At 41.0% G+C, this 16,253-nt stretch overlaps 1 protein-coding gene across 7 annotated transcripts in view; it reads left to right on the plus strand.

The window, feature by feature from the left end:
* HECTD4 (HECT domain E3 ubiquitin protein ligase 4) overlaps positions 1 to 15,692 on the plus strand; it is a 78,038-nt gene extending 62,346 nt beyond the window's left edge. For 4 of the 7 annotated variants that reach the window (XM_075041207.1, XM_075041210.1, XM_075041209.1 and 1 more), the window contains exons 62-76: positions 1,085 to 1,292; positions 2,177 to 2,400; positions 2,482 to 2,633; positions 2,841 to 2,947; positions 3,830 to 3,953; positions 4,748 to 4,938; positions 5,579 to 5,725; positions 6,900 to 7,019; positions 7,161 to 7,316; positions 9,262 to 9,365; positions 10,336 to 10,557; positions 10,995 to 11,161; positions 11,644 to 11,839; positions 12,707 to 12,929; positions 13,398 to 15,692. In XM_075041207.1, coding sequence (XP_074897308.1) covers positions 1,085 to 1,292; positions 2,177 to 2,400; positions 2,482 to 2,633; positions 2,841 to 2,947; positions 3,830 to 3,953; positions 4,748 to 4,938; positions 5,579 to 5,725; positions 6,900 to 7,019; positions 7,161 to 7,316; positions 9,262 to 9,365; positions 10,336 to 10,557; positions 10,995 to 11,161; positions 11,644 to 11,839; positions 12,707 to 12,929; positions 13,398 to 13,534 — 2,478 coding nt within the window. In that variant the 3' untranslated portion in view covers positions 13,535 to 15,692. The other 3 variants (XM_075041208.1, XM_075041212.1, XM_075041213.1) reach the window with 3 other exon arrangements.
* The last annotated feature ends 561 nt before the right edge of the window (positions 15,693 to 16,253 follow it).

Here is a 16,253-nt window from a genome sequence, read left to right on the forward strand (position 1 = left end):
GGAGGCTGAGAGAGTATGTAAAGGAAAAGATCTATTCATTTCCTCTTTCATGTAACTTTCTTCAAAAATTTGCTACTGGCCACTGCTGGAGATAAATTTAGAGAGAGATGGCCCTTTGGTTTGACCCGCAAGGCAATTATTTAATGTTTAATGACTACATTTTCACATATTTTAAACCATCTACAGATTCCTCTATAAAGTTACTTTAGAAGAGACAATAAATTTTGTTGATGTCTGGTTCCAAATTAATTTTTAGAAGCATTGTGGGTGGTCATCATTGATGCCAGGTCACTCCAGGTTTTCAGCTATGCACAAGAACCCTTCTCCGTTTTTACAATAACTGCGTGCTGCAGATTTATCAGAAGCTTGCAAAAGCACAGCCGTTTCTGATAGCTTGTGAATGTAAAGAGACATTTTTGCATAGTATGGGATTGTATCAGTTTCCCTTGTAGAAGAAAATCAGCTTATTCAGAGAGAAAATCTTCAGTTGCTATTCTTAAGCTATTAATTGACATGAAGACACCAGAGTTGAAATAAACAATAAAGTGTGTACAGAAAGCTGTCAGTATATTCACATGGAAACCTACTCCAAGTCTGTAGCTGATCTGATAATGATACATGGTGGTTATTCTTGGAATCAAAGGAAGTTATTGTTCCTGCTCCCAGTTGGTGCAGCTGAGACTTCAAAGCCTGTGCTAATTTAGATATATTTTTTCTAAATGGAGAATTGAAGCAAGGACAGCAGAGTTGCAAATAATGACAAGTTACCTATCTGAAACTTGGAACTTCTTATCTGATATTTCTAAGGGCTGTCTCCAGACTAAGAAATGGAATAGCTGGTTCAAAGCTGTGCCTGATTAACTTGCAGCATGGTGATTTCAGTGGCCAGGTGTTCTTAGAAAGGATGTTTTCTAGGCTGAACCTGAACTCTGGTATCGAATTATTGATGTAGAAGAATGTTACAAGAGATGGAATAGTGATTATCTATATGGGGCGGGGAGAAAGCGTACGACCCAAATTCATATAAATGGAAGTTAATTTGTTTTGTCAGAATTCCTGCTAACTAGTTTCATTATTTGTACAGATAAGGTCAAGAGCTAAAATAGAGAAAATCCGAGCCAGTCTATTTAACAGTAGTGATCTCATTGGTTTGTCAAGTCTGGATGGTGAAGATGAACTGATGGAAATGTCAACTGAAGAGATTTTAACTGTTTCTACCGTAAATCAGAGTTTATTTGACACACAAGGGAGCCCAGCACTAGAAGATTATTTCAATGATAAGTCAATAAAAGGTATGTGGTTTTCATATTGGCAAATACCTCACTTGTATTGTGCATTTTTTTGGGACATACAGGGCTCAGATTCTCCTTGTTGGTGTAAATTCAGTATGACTTGCTAATTCGTGGGTGACAATGAGGGAGAGGTAGGGAGTAATTCCAAAGCCAGTTTCCTCCCTCTCATCAGTTGGCAAGCAGCTATTTGCAGTCTGAACATTGCTCAGCTGTCCTTACAGCTAATCAAACAGAAAGAAAAAAAACCCAACCAACAACCTACCCCGCCCCCCACCCCCCAAAAACCACCCACAGAAAACTCCCCACCAACCCAAAAAACTACTGAGTTGTTCAGTGACTTCTTTGAGAAAATAGCCACTGTAATAATTTACCACTGTTAGACATGACATAATTTTAGAGTAGAAACTGTTCAAGTAGAACAGCTAGTAATTTATGTTCTCTAACAATATGAAAGCTATACAGACCCTAATACACCTGGAATGGGCCAGAATCCTGACTCAGGGGACAGGGGAGGGTAATACTTGCAGGAAGTTCAGTTGACTACTAATTCAATTAGTAGGTGTTAATGTGTACCTACACAATGTAATTTTTATACTGGCATCATAAATAATCTACTTTTTTCATTACCACTGCAGTCATGCAAATAATAATTACAGTTTGTGGCCAAAATGGAAGAAGGCATTCCGTTCTCTATCACAAATGGGGTATTAGAGTGCAGAAAGGTCAGGCCTGCTAGTAGAATTTTTCGAAGTGATTTTCTCTTTCAGAGCTAGTGGCATGTGATACAGTGTTTTAGCTGAATGCAAAATGTTTTTTCACATTTCAGATTCTAAACAGTTGTCATGGTATTTTGCACCATATTGCATTTATTTTTTTTAAATTAGGTGAGAAATTGGTCCCAGGTGCTCGGGAAGTCCTCACAGAAATATTTAAAAGCTGCGTCCATTCTGAGCAAATGCTGAGCCTAACTCCAGCAAAACCCATTAAGGTTGCTGATATCTATCTTAGTAAAGAGCAGATAAATTCTCAGACTCCTGGAAACCTCCTTCATGTGTTCTTCACAAATGTCCGCCCTCCAAAGAAAGTTCTAGAGGACCAGCTTACTCAGGTAGTGCTTTGAAAACTATTTTCAGCATATTTTTATGTAACTTGAAAGCATTGGGTAATTATTCACTTTCTTTATTGGAAGATTTTAAGGAAATACGGTGTACCCAAGCCAAAATTTGACAAGAGCAAGTACAACAAGGCGGGCAAAGAACAGCATCCAGTGAAAGTTGTGAGCACCAAGCGCCCAGTGACTAAACCACCTACAAAGGAAAAGTCGATGCTCAATAGTGTCAGGTTGGTATCTTCAGCTTTTTCACAGTTACAAACCCTTTGATTTCTCTTTAGGAATCCAGATTTTTATTTCCTCTCTCTCTGTGTTTCCATGTACGGATTGGAAGAGGGAGATGCGACTTTGAGATTATAAAAGACCTTCAAGGAATGTTTTGGTTTCTTGAACAGACGAAAGAAAACTTTCATCTTAACATTCACTTTGTCCCTTAGCCGAACAGCCTTAAGTGAGAAGAAACCTACTGTAAAGCCAAAATCTCCTGAGAAGAGCAAACCTGAAGAGAAGGACCCTGAAAAGTCTCCCACAAAGAAACAGGAAGGTAGTGCCTGTATAGAATTTTTCTATAGTATTACCTCGTAGAAAAGAAATACATTTTTGGTATTGGCATGCTTATAGATGTCATGATAGATTTGGCTTGTCTTTGTTTTTAATGAGGCTAACTTGATTTTTTTTTTTTAATAACGATTTAAAATGCTGCTTTTATTTATATGTCTGTAAATCTGGACTCATCAATGTAAGTGAGAGCAAACCATGCTCATGCAATTCATGCAACAGTGTGCGTAGACCATGTGAATACATTGGGTAGAGAACTGACTTCCTAAGAGGTATAGTTTCAAGGCTTTTTTTTTGTACAGTGGGGATTTAGGATATCATGGGGTTGACTCAACTTACATAGGAAAATTACTAAGTTACAAGAAGGAAATTGGACGAAAGAGAAGCTTCAGATGCCTCATAACTAGTCTTATCCATGGAGGAGACAGCACAGCCATGCCATGACAGGGGTTAGTTCCAGGGTCTTGCTTGATATTTCTTTCTCTGGTCAGGTGGAAGAGTGAATAGACATGAGCTTGGACTCTGCTCTTCACTGTAGGAAATGCCAGGTTAGTTCAGAAGAGGGGAATTTCAGCATTCAGCCAAGTATGGATCCTTGATACCTGGGTAGATATATTGGTGGAGCTATTCCAGAGGGCAGCTGGAGCATTTGCATCCTGGAGAGGAAAGAATAAGTGCTGTTTACTGAAGGTCTAATCTGGACTAAATAGCATGATGTTTAGAACTACTCGAGAAACAAGCCATGGTGGGACGGGTAGAACCAGGACAAGGCTGACCGGTTAGTGTACAAGGTGTACCTTTTTCCTGTGTGGTGTGTAGACTTTATAGTAAGTCATTAACTATTTGATGGTTGTATTTTTGCTGCCAGTTCCTGAGGAGAAGTATTTGACACTGGATGGATTTCACAGATTTGTGGTTGACCGATCTAAACAGGATATCCGTAGTGTGTGGAGAGCTATTCTGTCCTGCGGATATGATCTACATTTTGAAAGGTATATTTTGCACATCTTTTCGTAAAGTTGATACCGATTAATTGTGCTCACTTAAAAAAAAAACCTTGATCCCAAGTGTTCCTACTCCAAGTAGCTTTAACCAGTGTGTCAGTAACAAGCAAACTTCTATCCACGGCTGCAAGGCCTGTAGAGAAAATTGTTATTTTCTTAAAACATGCTTTGAAAGAGTCACTATGCTGTCAAAATGCAGGTTCCTGACTCTCTTGTACACAACATAGCTGACAAAATCATATGCCATGCTGTCCTTTACAGTTTCCAAACTGTGTAATAAATTTGCCTGATGAGAATTGTAGATCCGTCTGGCTGTCTCTGTTTTCCTTCCACAACAGCTTTCTATTCTGTGCACTGCGTAATTGTTTAAATTGGCAGTGTTATTACTGGGTCAGTAGTAATGTAGAGGAGGGAACGGTTACTTCCTTGTTAATATTGTACAGGAAGAAAGTCCCTTAAATGGATCCTCCTTATCTCCCTGTGTCAAGCCACAAGCTAATTGCCACATCCTCTTCCCCTATATCTGCTTCAGAGCATAAAGAAGATAGTGTAGTAAGTAAGCTTAATAGGCAGTTCTTTTTTTTCTTATTATTTAATAACAGTGAGGCAAGGTAGGTGATAAATCAGTTCTTATACTCAAACTGGAATTTTTCTAATGAAACAGCTCTGCTTAAGAAAAGGGGAGAGAAGTAGAACAAGCTACCTCATGTTGTGCTCAGCATGCTCTTAGTAAGCAGTATTGCACTTACATTTCAACAGGTCTAATGCCTTTTACATTTCAGGTGCGCCTGCATTGATGCAAGACATGCTCAGAAAGCATCCCGGAAATGGACACTGGAAATGGATGTAGCCCTTGTCCAGTATATTAACAGGCTTTGTCGTCACCTTGCAATTACACCAGCACGACTCCATCCCCATGAAGTTTATTTGGATCCAGCTGATGCAGCAGATCCCAGAATTTCCTGTCTATTGAGTATGTATAGATCGTTTGCATAGGGGCTTTCTTCAATGGAAGAGCTTGGGTAGTGCTCCTGAATGATCTGGCTGTCACTTGGGTAGTCAGGACATTCCTTTGGAGGCTGCAGACTGGAGCTTCTGTGGGCCAAGGGCAACACTGACTCTAGGTCTTCTCTCTCCTTGGGTGTGCTTGGGCACTGCGGTGCCTTTGGCAGCAGTGTTAGAAATGCAGTGCAACTGTTCTCTGCTCTCCGAGCATACCTCCTAGGTCATCATGCTGGAGCAGTAAGATACCTGGTGAGTTTAGCTTGCAGTGGGGAGGTAAGGTTGGATTGCAGTTCTGGACCTAGGCAGACTTTAGTCACCCAAATCCTGTTCTAAGCACTAAGTTCCTTCAAGAGGGTCTCCAGATAATGCAAATTCAGTGATGATGAAAGATACTGGATTCAGACACATAGAGACTCGAGATCCAGGAAGGAACATGATGGATCATGGCTGTTCTTGTGTCTTCAGCCCTCTTGTTGATGTGCAGGGATCAGGAGGGGCTGCTTTAGAAGGAAGCTTGTGTGGCTCCTGCAATGAATCTGCTGGGAAGATGGACTTTGCAGTACATAGCGAATGCCTTTATCTCTCTGACTGGATGTTTCCCGCCTCAGATGTTCCTGTTGAAAGTCTACGCCTACGGTTTGCACTGCTTCAGTCTCTCAATACAACATTGGAGACGTTCTTCTTACCACTGGTGGAGCTTCGGCAGACTGAGATGTATGCTAATAGTATTGCTGCGTTACTGCAAGAGGCCAAAGGTCAGTTTCTCGGGGAACATGGTGGTTGCCTGAAAGGGTGCATTGTGCACCACACTGAATTTCTTAGATATTTTGCGGGAAATTTTAATGAGTGTATACATGTGACAGAAAGGAGAGCGTGCAGGGGAGAGGGAAAGCAAGATAGTGAGTGGTTTCAGCGTGCTAACAAAGGCTTATTGGCTTCATTCTCAGTCTGATAAGCTGGCACATGGTCTGTCTGAGGTGACAGCCAAAAAACATCATTAACCAAAGGGCACTTCTCAGTGTGGGAGTTTTTTCTTTTTCTTGGTTTGTTTTTTAAAGGTGAGGGGGATTATTCTTGCAGGTAGTTAATAGACACTGTGCAGCTTTCTTGTTGACCATGGAGGGCATTGGTCCATCTTTTCTGTCTGTGGGTGGCCTTCAAATGTGCCTTTATCTTCATGGGGATATCGAGAAATTAAAACTCTTTGCTAGTCAACAAGCAGCAGATCAGGTGAAAGTCTCAGGACTTGTTGGCATCCTTGTTGTCATTGAAGTTGTAGAATTAGAGAGATCAAGAAAATACTTATCATACATCAGCATTTAAAATAGTTTTTAAAGGCCTTCATTAGACAGCAAACAAAATGAAGATTTAGGTCATTACGTTTCCCAAACTTGTTTGCTTCTGAAGAAGAAGATACAGAAATCACCAAAGGTGTCAATGTGCGTAAGTAGGCTTTTATATTGGCCCAGCTAGCAAAAAAACTTTGTAAAGCCAGTATGGGAAAGTGAGGAATATTCAGAAATTTGTCTTTATAGAGCCCATATTTATGGTGCAGTATGACAGCCCTATTTCTTATCATGTTTTCTTGCCTCTAGCATTATTGTCGAAACATCTCAGATTTCTGAAAGCTGTTTGGCAAAGTGTTTCTGATTTACAGAGATTCTGGTGGAGTTGCTAAGATCTATTTATATAACATTAGAATTGTGTTCATCAGTGTTCTAACCCAATGCATGTCTTCCAGTAAAAATTAGTAAAAAATACATTAAAAAAAAAAAAAAAAGAAAAAGAAAAAAAAAAGTTGTGGATTAGCAATATCTTACCTACCTAATGAAGGTGAAATTATTATTCTACCATTGTCCGTTAGAGAATTTCAGGAAACAAGATTGTAGGAGGATAGATTAACTACACTGAAATGTGTTTCTTTATTAGGTTTAATCTTTTATGACACAAAAGTAACTGTAATGAATAGAGTGCTGAATGCCACTGTCCAAAGAACTGCTGATCACGCAGCCCCAGAAATCACCCTGGATCCCTTGGAAATTGTTGGAGGTATGAGAAACGTTGATCCTTTTCAAAATCCATTGTAATCCATTGCAACAAGTCAGATCTGTTTTAACCACACTCAGGTGCTTATTAATGCAAAATACTCCAAGGATGGGGATTTTATTTTCTTCTTTTGTTTTTAAATAGGGGAGATCCGTTCTTCAGAAAATTCCTATTTCTGTCAGGCAGCAAGACAGCTAGCCTGTGTGCCATCCTCGCAGCTCTGCGTTAAACTTGCCAGTGGTGGAGACCCTACGTATGCTTTCAACATTCGGTTCACAGGGGAGGAGGTTCATGGAACAAGTAAGTCAGGATTACAGAGTTACCAGCCTGAGTGACATCAGGTACAGTCGTGAGAACTTACTCCAGGTGGAGTGCAAGTTTTCACCAGAATGTGGCTCATGTTAACTTTAAGGAGCAGCGTTACCTTTAGTGTTTGTACTCCTGCAGATGGAAAAGAATGAAGCTTCCAAGAACTAAGCAAGCTAGATGGTTAATTTTCATATTTTAGCTAATACAGCAGGAAGTATGCCTGCCTGGGCATGTGACTTTGCTAACTAGAGCAAATCAGTGTAAAGTAATAGTAAGTTGTTTGAAGCATAGGAAGAGCATTTAGTAAGAATGTCTCTTCAGGTTGTTTTGATGCTCGGTCATGGTAAACCCAGACTGTGCTGATAACAAAGATTTTTATTTTTTTTTAAAGTACTTTCTTGGTATTAATGAGCTGGGTAGTGCTACTGTGTTTTTTCTTATTAAAGTGATGTGAGATTGTATAGCCAATAGATTAAGATACCATTAAATACTAGTATAGGATACATTATCAAATGTAGCTGTCAACGACTATGCAAGCATTAACCATTAAAAATGATCATGCTGAAGTGAGGTGATTTTGAGAATTGTTTTCAGCTTGCCATCAGAAATATGAAGTTCAGCTTGTCCCAGCCAAGCTGAAGAGAGGGTGAGTATGGTAAGGGTTTTGTTGCGTTAAAAACTGTCCTTAATTTTTGCAGTAGATAGCATTAAGATTGCATCTTCCTCATTTTTTGTGAGATGATGTACAGTATTTCTTGTAATCATTTCAATAATTCTCATGTGACTGGTTAAAAGAATGAACCTCATAAAGGAATAGACAATCAACTGCCCTAATTTTACCTAACCAATACAGAGACAGACTCCTCATGACATAGGAGTACTGCTTTTCAACAGAAAGTATTGAGCAATAATCTTACTTTATTAAACAAGATTATTATGCCTTCTCTTCTCTTGACACTACACTTTAATTTGTGCGGTTTCATTTTGTAAGATCTTCTTTATGTGGATGTTGTCCAGCTCCTTTTGGATATTGACTTTCTTTGCGGGTGCTGGCTCCCTTGGATGCTACGTGGGTTGCATGTACTCCAGGAAGAGACTTGATTTAGCCAAGAGCCAAGAAAATCTTGCTTTGCAGATCTGTTGAATAATTGATAGGGTATCGAGGCAAAATATCAACTGTGTGTTGAAGAAGAAAATTGATCGCTGCTATCTAAATTAATGCAGTCTCTGTGTACGGATTGTAATAGGTCCTTTTTGGAGATTCATGGGGGTATACGGTGTTAGAGAAGAAAAGCCCCAAATGCACTTCTCATATTACCAACTAGTGCCGTCTATCAAATTGTGTAAAGGAAAATTCTTGTCAGTGTGCACTTATTAGCTGAACAAAGGGCTCCTTGATGCCTTCTCTCGAGGGGAATTCTTTTCTTTTTAAGGTCTGTGGTGGTTATTGACAGTATCTATAAAGAGATAAATGTTATGTCCACAGCTCAGCATCTGTAATGATTTCTGATGCATTGCTTCACTGCTTTTAGCTGTGGAAATGCTCTGTCATTATGAAGACAGCACCATTCATCTTCTAATCAAGTAATGAATTCCATTTGCAGGCCAACTGGTGTAACAAATGTTTGTGCTAGTCTTACACATAGAGTGCTGGGAGACAAAGCAGCAGTTTAGGAATTTAACAGGAAGCAATTAAATGAATATTTTTTTCATGCAGTTAAACTATTTAAATGTGGACTTGCACGTGAGTAGTAGGCTGGCATGGCTGGCAGCTGCCCGACCTTTGTTTAAGCCACGTGTCTGTGCGGCCAGAGAGATTAAGGTTGTAATTTAAGGCATGAAACACGATTTCAAGGAGAACGGCAAATCCTGGAGTAAAAGGCAGCGGTAACAAGCCTCAGAGGGCATTTCATTATTTTGCCCCTCTCTTTTTCAGGTGGATCTTTCCGTCACTTCCTTTGGCAAGTTTGTAAAGAGTTACAGAGCTCCTCGCTCTCCCTTCTCCTGTTGTGCCCGAGCTCTGCAGTCAATAAGAATAAGGTGTGATATCTCAATGCAAGAAATTAAGTTGCTTTTCTCTTTTTGAATGCATGTGTTTGACCAGGAGTAGAACACATTCGGTTAGCGATACAGAGGGAAGCTTCAGATCAACAGCCTATGTGATCACATCTAACCAGATAGGTCTCACATGCCTGATAGAACTGAAAATGACTGTTGATGAATGCCCCATTGCACTTCAAGTGGCACTGCAGGTACTTGAAGAAGTAGCCAAGTAGTCAAAACTGCAAAATGTAGCAGAATTAAGACTCCTGGTCAAAGTTCACTTAAAGTGAATCTGGTTCAGTTGTCTGACTTGAAGGTTGTCTGTCTCAAACTAGCAAAGTCACGTTCTGCTGGTATTACTCCAGGAATGTCACCAGAAAAGTCAGTTGCATTGCTAGTAGAGTAAGATGCTCCATCTGTGTTATTTAATTCATATTTAGTGTCCTCCTATTTCATGCAGTAGATATATTATAGAAACAAGATAAAGCTTATGGCTCAAAGAATTTACAGTAGTTGAGGTGTAGGTCCTTCGCAGGAGTATTCACAAGGTAGGAAAATGGCTCGTTTTCCACAAGACCAACTACGTAAGCAAACCTGGCTTTGCATATCCAGACTGTATTTCAGAAACATGCCACAACTGAAAGACTTGGGTATCGAACTGATAATACAAATACAGAAAAGTCCTGTGAATGCTGATTAACAGAGCTTGTAAAAGCAGGGCTTTCAAGGAAACCAACTTTATGGTATTGCTTTTGATCATCAAGTGATAAGATAATGTGATATGATATCACCGTATAATATATATAGACTCCACCCACGCTTGAGCAAACCCTTTTGTAGCCAGCTAAGCAATATTCATCATGTTCAAATCAGTATTTTCACAAGCCTATTAACTTGTGGACCTGCAGGGTATGCACGAATTTTTAAATACTGGTTTGTGTGCTCTATTCTGTTTTCTTTTCTAAAGGGGAAGTATATTTTGACACCTAGCCCTATAACCTATGCAGAGGAGCAGTTGTTCCATTTCTTTGGGCAGCTCTTGGGTATTGCAATTCGAGCAGATGTTCCTCTGCCACTTGACCTTCTGCCCTCCTTCTGGAAGACCCTGGTAGGAGAGCCACTGGATCCTGACGTTGATCTCCAGGAAGCTGACATCCTCACCTACAACTATGTCAAAAAATTTGAAAATGTAAGTAACTTTTTTCTTTTCCCTCCTTTTTTTTTCCTCAGAGTTTCCCCCATAAGCATGTTGTTCTAGAAGCAGCTAACTTTACTGACTGCCCTAAATAGTAGTGGTTGGCTTCACAGCTAGCAGATGTCTTCATGTGAGCAGGGTTGACTGATCTTGGCTGCAGGATTTTACATCCTGACGGCTTGGAAAAGCTGCTCAGTCTCCTCTGCTGCCAGGTACAGTGGAATTAAGGCTTCTGAAATGTTTACTGGAACTTGGCAGTGCTAAACCAGAAAATAACCCACCAAAGCAATTGCTGGCTTTCACTGTCCATGATGTCTCCAGATGACAGAATGAGTGCACTTTGTACGTTGTAGTGATACCTTAAATGAGTCACAAGAATAACACGGTATGGCATGCTGGTCACCAGGTACTAGTCTTGTGTTTTGTGACAGATAAATGATGAGACAGAACTGGAAGCTCTGTGTGCAGAAATTGCTTCTCAGCATCTAGCAACAGAGAGCCCGGACTGTCCTAACAAGCCATGCTGCAAATTCACCTACCTGACTATGACAGGGGAAGAAGTGGAGCTTTGTCCCAGAGGCAGGCACATTCCGGTGGGGTAAGTAACAGCCACCTTAGCAGGACGTTGCACTGGGTTACATGGGAAAGAAGCATCTCTAGAATAATTTTCCAAGCACCAGGCTCTGCAGAGATGCTTTTGTAACAAGCTGAAGGCTGGAAGGATCTGGGAAAGCTTTACATTTGTTGGCAGGAACTTGGAATCACTAGGGCTATTTACTGCCTTTTGTTCTGTAAGGAACAGGGAGCTGAAAAGCCGTGCTTATCGGCTGTTTGCTGGCTTCAATAAACAGCCATGGTTAGGAGGCTTGTGAGAAACGGGCAAGCATGAGAGAAGAGGAAGAAGCTGAGGAAAGTGGAATTAAATTGGGAAGCATCAGAATGCAAGTAGCTTAATGCTCACTCTCAATTATTCCAAAGTGGAATCTCCCCATAAAACCCCTCCGTGTGTAACGGTCTGGGGTAGGGCGAGAGGGCTCTCACACGCTCTCTTTTTTTTGTCCTGAATCTCTGCCCTTGCAGGTGGGAGAACAAGGACGTGTATGCAACAGCAATCCGGAACTTGAGGATGCGTGAGCTGCAGACTCCCGAGTGCATGACTGCAGTGCGTGCTGGGCTGGGTTCTATCATTCCCCTGCAGCTTCTGACTACGCTGACCCCTCTAGAGATGGAGCTGAGGACATGTGGGCTTCCCTACATTAACCTGGAGTTTCTCAAGGTGCGAAGAACTGCAGCTTCTTTGGCAAAACTTACCTGTCTGACAGATAGAGGAGAGGACCCTCCCACGTGGGAGGTGTTAGGGGAGGATCTTCTGCTTGTGGTATAGCCAGGATGGTGCTTGTGGAACGCTGGCCTGTACTCGGACACCTTCCCGCTCTGCCCCTCGGGGAAGTTTTTTAAGATTTCATTGGGTTCAGGAAAAAATAGGACTGGAGCTTGTTCCAGAGAGGAATAATGAATTTACTTTTTAACATAAAATTTTTAATCTGTCTCCATTTTATTCAGCTTTATTCAATATTTGCTACTTGAGCAAATATTGAATAAAATGGCTGAATGGTTGAAACGGCTGAAATTTTTTAAATGGCTGAAAGCGCCATTGCCCTGATTTTGAGTTGCAAATAGTTTCTGAAAATCTAAAACTAATCTGTAACAGGCAACTTCTGGTCCCAAATACTTTCATTCTGTTACTGTAAGAATTATGCCATAAAAAGAACTGTTCTTTTGTGAAGTTGTATAACATGCTCAACCATGGGTGTTAGCATTGTTTTGCGTTTTCCTTGAACAGCGGCAATGCTGAACTGCCCCGGTCCTGCATATTAAACAAAAAAGTAACATGCGCTACCTCCACTAGGAGGAGACACACCAAGACAAGCCTGTTACAGAAGTTGATGGGCTAGAAAGATACAAAACCACGTACATTAACACTCTACCATGGCTGGATTTCCGAATTGCTTTGAAAAGGCAGGAGAACTTGGGGAGATGGGTGTAGTTCGCCTCCCCCTTCCATCCTTTTAAAGTGTAAGTGGGAAAGATGTATGAAGGAAGAAGGCGGCAGCAGCGGACATCTTGCTTTCTTTTCTCTTAGGCACACACCATGTACCAGGTGGGCTTGATGGAAACCGATCAGCACATCGAGTTTTTCTGGAGTGCGTTGGAGATGTTCACTCAGGAGGAGCTTTGCAAGTTCATAAAGTTCGCCTGTAACCAGGAGCGAATCCCCTTCACGTGTCCTTGCAAAGACGGAGGCCCTGATACTGCCCACGTCCCGCCATACCCCATGAAAATAGCCCCCCCCGATGGAGCTGCAGGTGCGTTTGCCCTCTGTCTCTGAAGGCAAAGAAAATCAGTTCTGCTTGCATCGTGGTTCTAGCTTTTGGTTCCCATTTTTTTAATTTAAACTTCTATTTAATGCATAAGGAGTGACAAAAGAGAGGCAAGTAGTTATGGCTGCAAGTGAGAAGAGAGAGAACTTGTTTATAAACCGTGTAAAAATAAAATATAAAATAACTACTGAAAACTTGGCCCTCTAGAGACGACAGGAGACTTTGTATAGTATTCGTCTCGTATGCTTTTAAAATGGTTGGACTACTGGAAAAATACCGGCCTAAGGACTGATGGGGAAGCACGGCAGTATTTAAGGTTCAAGAGACGCATGATGGGCAGGAATTTTATTTCGACACTTCTTAGCAAGGGGCGTGGGGGAAGGATGCTTTTGGAGAATAAGGTGAAAAGCAGCGGGCATGTTCACACCCTTTCTGGTGCTTCTTCCCCCGCAGGTTCTCCAGACTCTCGGTACATCCGTGTCGAAACATGCATGTTTATGATCAAACTTCCTCAGTACTCCTCGCTGGACATCATGCTGGAGAAGCTCCGATACGCCATCCACTACCGGGAGGATCCGCTCAGCGGCTGAGCGGGAGAAGGGGATGCCTAGAGGTGACTGTCTGGATTGTTTCATGACTCTGCTGACATTGGAAACCCTTCAGTTCACATAAAAATACCTCCTGTAACACTGTGTGATGAGCTGGAGGTTAATTTATTTTCTGAACTTTTGTTCCCGTTACAACAATTACTGGAAGACTTACATTTTGTATTTGTAGACTTTGTGGTGGACTGGTTATTTTGCTGCCTTGTTTGTGGAATATTTGTAGGATAGTTTAGTAAAGACCAGTTTGTGTATAATTTAATTTTGAAAAACCTTTAAACATGTGCATTTCTAATTTTGTAATTTAGAACGATCTTACCCATGCAAACACAACAAAAGTGAGGGCATTCTGAGTTTGGGAGCACTCAGAGGTGAAAGCTCGTAGATTGCTCTTCCAAGAAACATTTTTGAGTACAAAAACAGAAAGAATCTGGTGTGAGGAGAGAGTGGCTGCTTGGCAGCCGCAGGAACAGAGCATGGTACCTCTTCTGTCACAGGCAGAGAACGTGCAGAATTTCTAGCACTTGCTTGAGTTTTAGAGCAGAAAATATGCTGCCAAACTGCATGTTTATGTTTCCACTGTTTTCTTGTAACTTTCTGAACTATAAGCAAGCACACAGGTGACTGCCACAGTTAATTTGGGGCTTCAGCTAGACACTTTTGATGAGAAAGATTTATAATGGAAAGAACAGTGAAAGGACTGTAATTCAGTTGGGTTCTTGCCCTAGATGTTCGTGAATGTCTGCTTCGCTTAGTAACAAAATAATTTCTTGTAATTAAACTATTAGCAGAAACAAAATGGCTTCTCTCTGTATGGTGTAAGATACACAGTTCAAGCTTCTAATCTGTGACTTTATCCTATTTCTGAACAAGCTTTCAGAATAATCACTGCGTGGTTAACCACCTGGAACTCATTTTTGTACTCAAAAATGATCTTTGATCTACGAGCCAATTATCCTAGAAATGCAAGACCCAAGAGGAGGATGAGGTGGGGGGGGAAGGCACAAAGTTACGTGTTTGAAGATAAAGCTTCTATTTTCTGTGGAAAGATAAGAGCAGACTACAGAGAGAGAACAATCCTCCAGGTTTAACTTTTGTATGTTGTGAAAATACGTTCTGGGGTGGTTTCAAAACACCACATCAACACGTGTATCTTCCTTTACTCGTATAAAAGCGGTTGCCCTGCACCGGGTTCATTTAAAAGTACGACGTTGCTTTGTTCACCGCTTAGAACCCAGCACAAGTGGGAATCACCTGCGTGCTAAAGAACTGAAGAGAACACACTGCGGTCACCGCTGTGCTGCTCGGCTTGGTACTCGATGTAAGTTAAGTGCCAGTACTGAGCTACGCGTTTGTTATTTTCCTTCCGATGTGCTTCGTGCGCATCAACCACACGAAAGGTCTACGATGAGGTATGTGTAACTGTACTTTAAGGTTGGTATTCTATGTCTCTTTAGAAGACAATGTATGCTAATTTGGCTCGTCAGTGGTAATGGGAATCGAAAAAGCTGTATTTATTGTATATTATTGTTAATATTGGGAATGGTGAGTGTGTGGTACTTGGAAGATAAAATGTGAGTAAGAGAGAAAAGCCTAAACAAGCGTGTATATTCTTGTTCTTCTGTGAGCGAATGGAAAAATGTGTGTGCAACAGTTGTAGAGATAGTTGTTGGCATACAGAGTCTCCAAATCCTGTGGTTAGGAAAGCTGTGTTACCCTTCTATTGCATATTGCCCTTCCAAAGGAACAGATACATGTAGGAAGAATATTTACTCTTGAATCTTGTCCATTTCCTGGTAGAAGCATATACGTAGCCGAGAAATCACTCGGAGTAAGCGCAAACACACGTGGAGTTTACAGAGACCGAGGGGAAAACTAAGCAGAAGTAACGGCTTGGTGCCGGTTTCTTCCCATCCAGGACGCGTGTTCCCAAACAGGTGCCGCAAGGAAACATGAGGATTGCCAGCTGAATTTCATGGCAGAACTGTTGCTGCCAACAGCAATAGGTTCGGGGTTTCCTCCTAGCGATTGGATCGTGGCTTTGCGCTGGGTTTCAGTCACCCATTTCAAGCCCTTGATGCTTTGGGTGGACTTGCAGCGCAGTCAAACACCTCACTCGCAGGGGTTGGAGAACTCGGTATGCCAGCATTTTCCAAGGCTATGACTACAGCTGTGAGTAAGAAACTGCTGCTAATGTCTGTCTTCTCCTTCCAGAGAGCACATTTGAGTGGAACGTATCTGCATCTTGGCCCTGAAAAGCGTGCTGTAAAGTTACTTGACACATATTTATTACAATTAATTATTTATGATGACAAATAACAAACTTTTAGTCAATGCTGTTTACACCTTGCTGTGTAAATGAAGCTTCTTATACAGGAAAAATGTCACACCAATAAATAACCTTCATCAACTTTGGGGTTTTTTTTTTTGGTTTTTTTTTTTTTTTTTTTTTTTGAATAATGGTATGAGCCCTGCAAGAGAATGAGTTGTGGTGGGGCTTTGGGGCTTTTTTTATTTTGGCTTTTTTTTTTCCACATTACTGGGAAGGAAGTGCTGCAGTTGTTCGACTGTAGCTCAAATGGCCTTTTAATTAAAGCTTTTCTAATCATCATTACTTCCTTGTGCTTTAAATGAACTTGACATTGTCTGTAATAGGCTTGTTTGTCAAAGCAAAGATTGGTTTGTGATGATTTTTTTTAATATATAT

The sequence above is a fragment of the Buteo buteo genome, chromosome 11 (assembly GCF_964188355.1).
Source record: "Buteo buteo chromosome 11, bButBut1.hap1.1, whole genome shotgun sequence".
Lineage (NCBI taxonomy): Eukaryota > Metazoa > Chordata > Aves > Accipitriformes > Accipitridae > Buteo > Buteo buteo.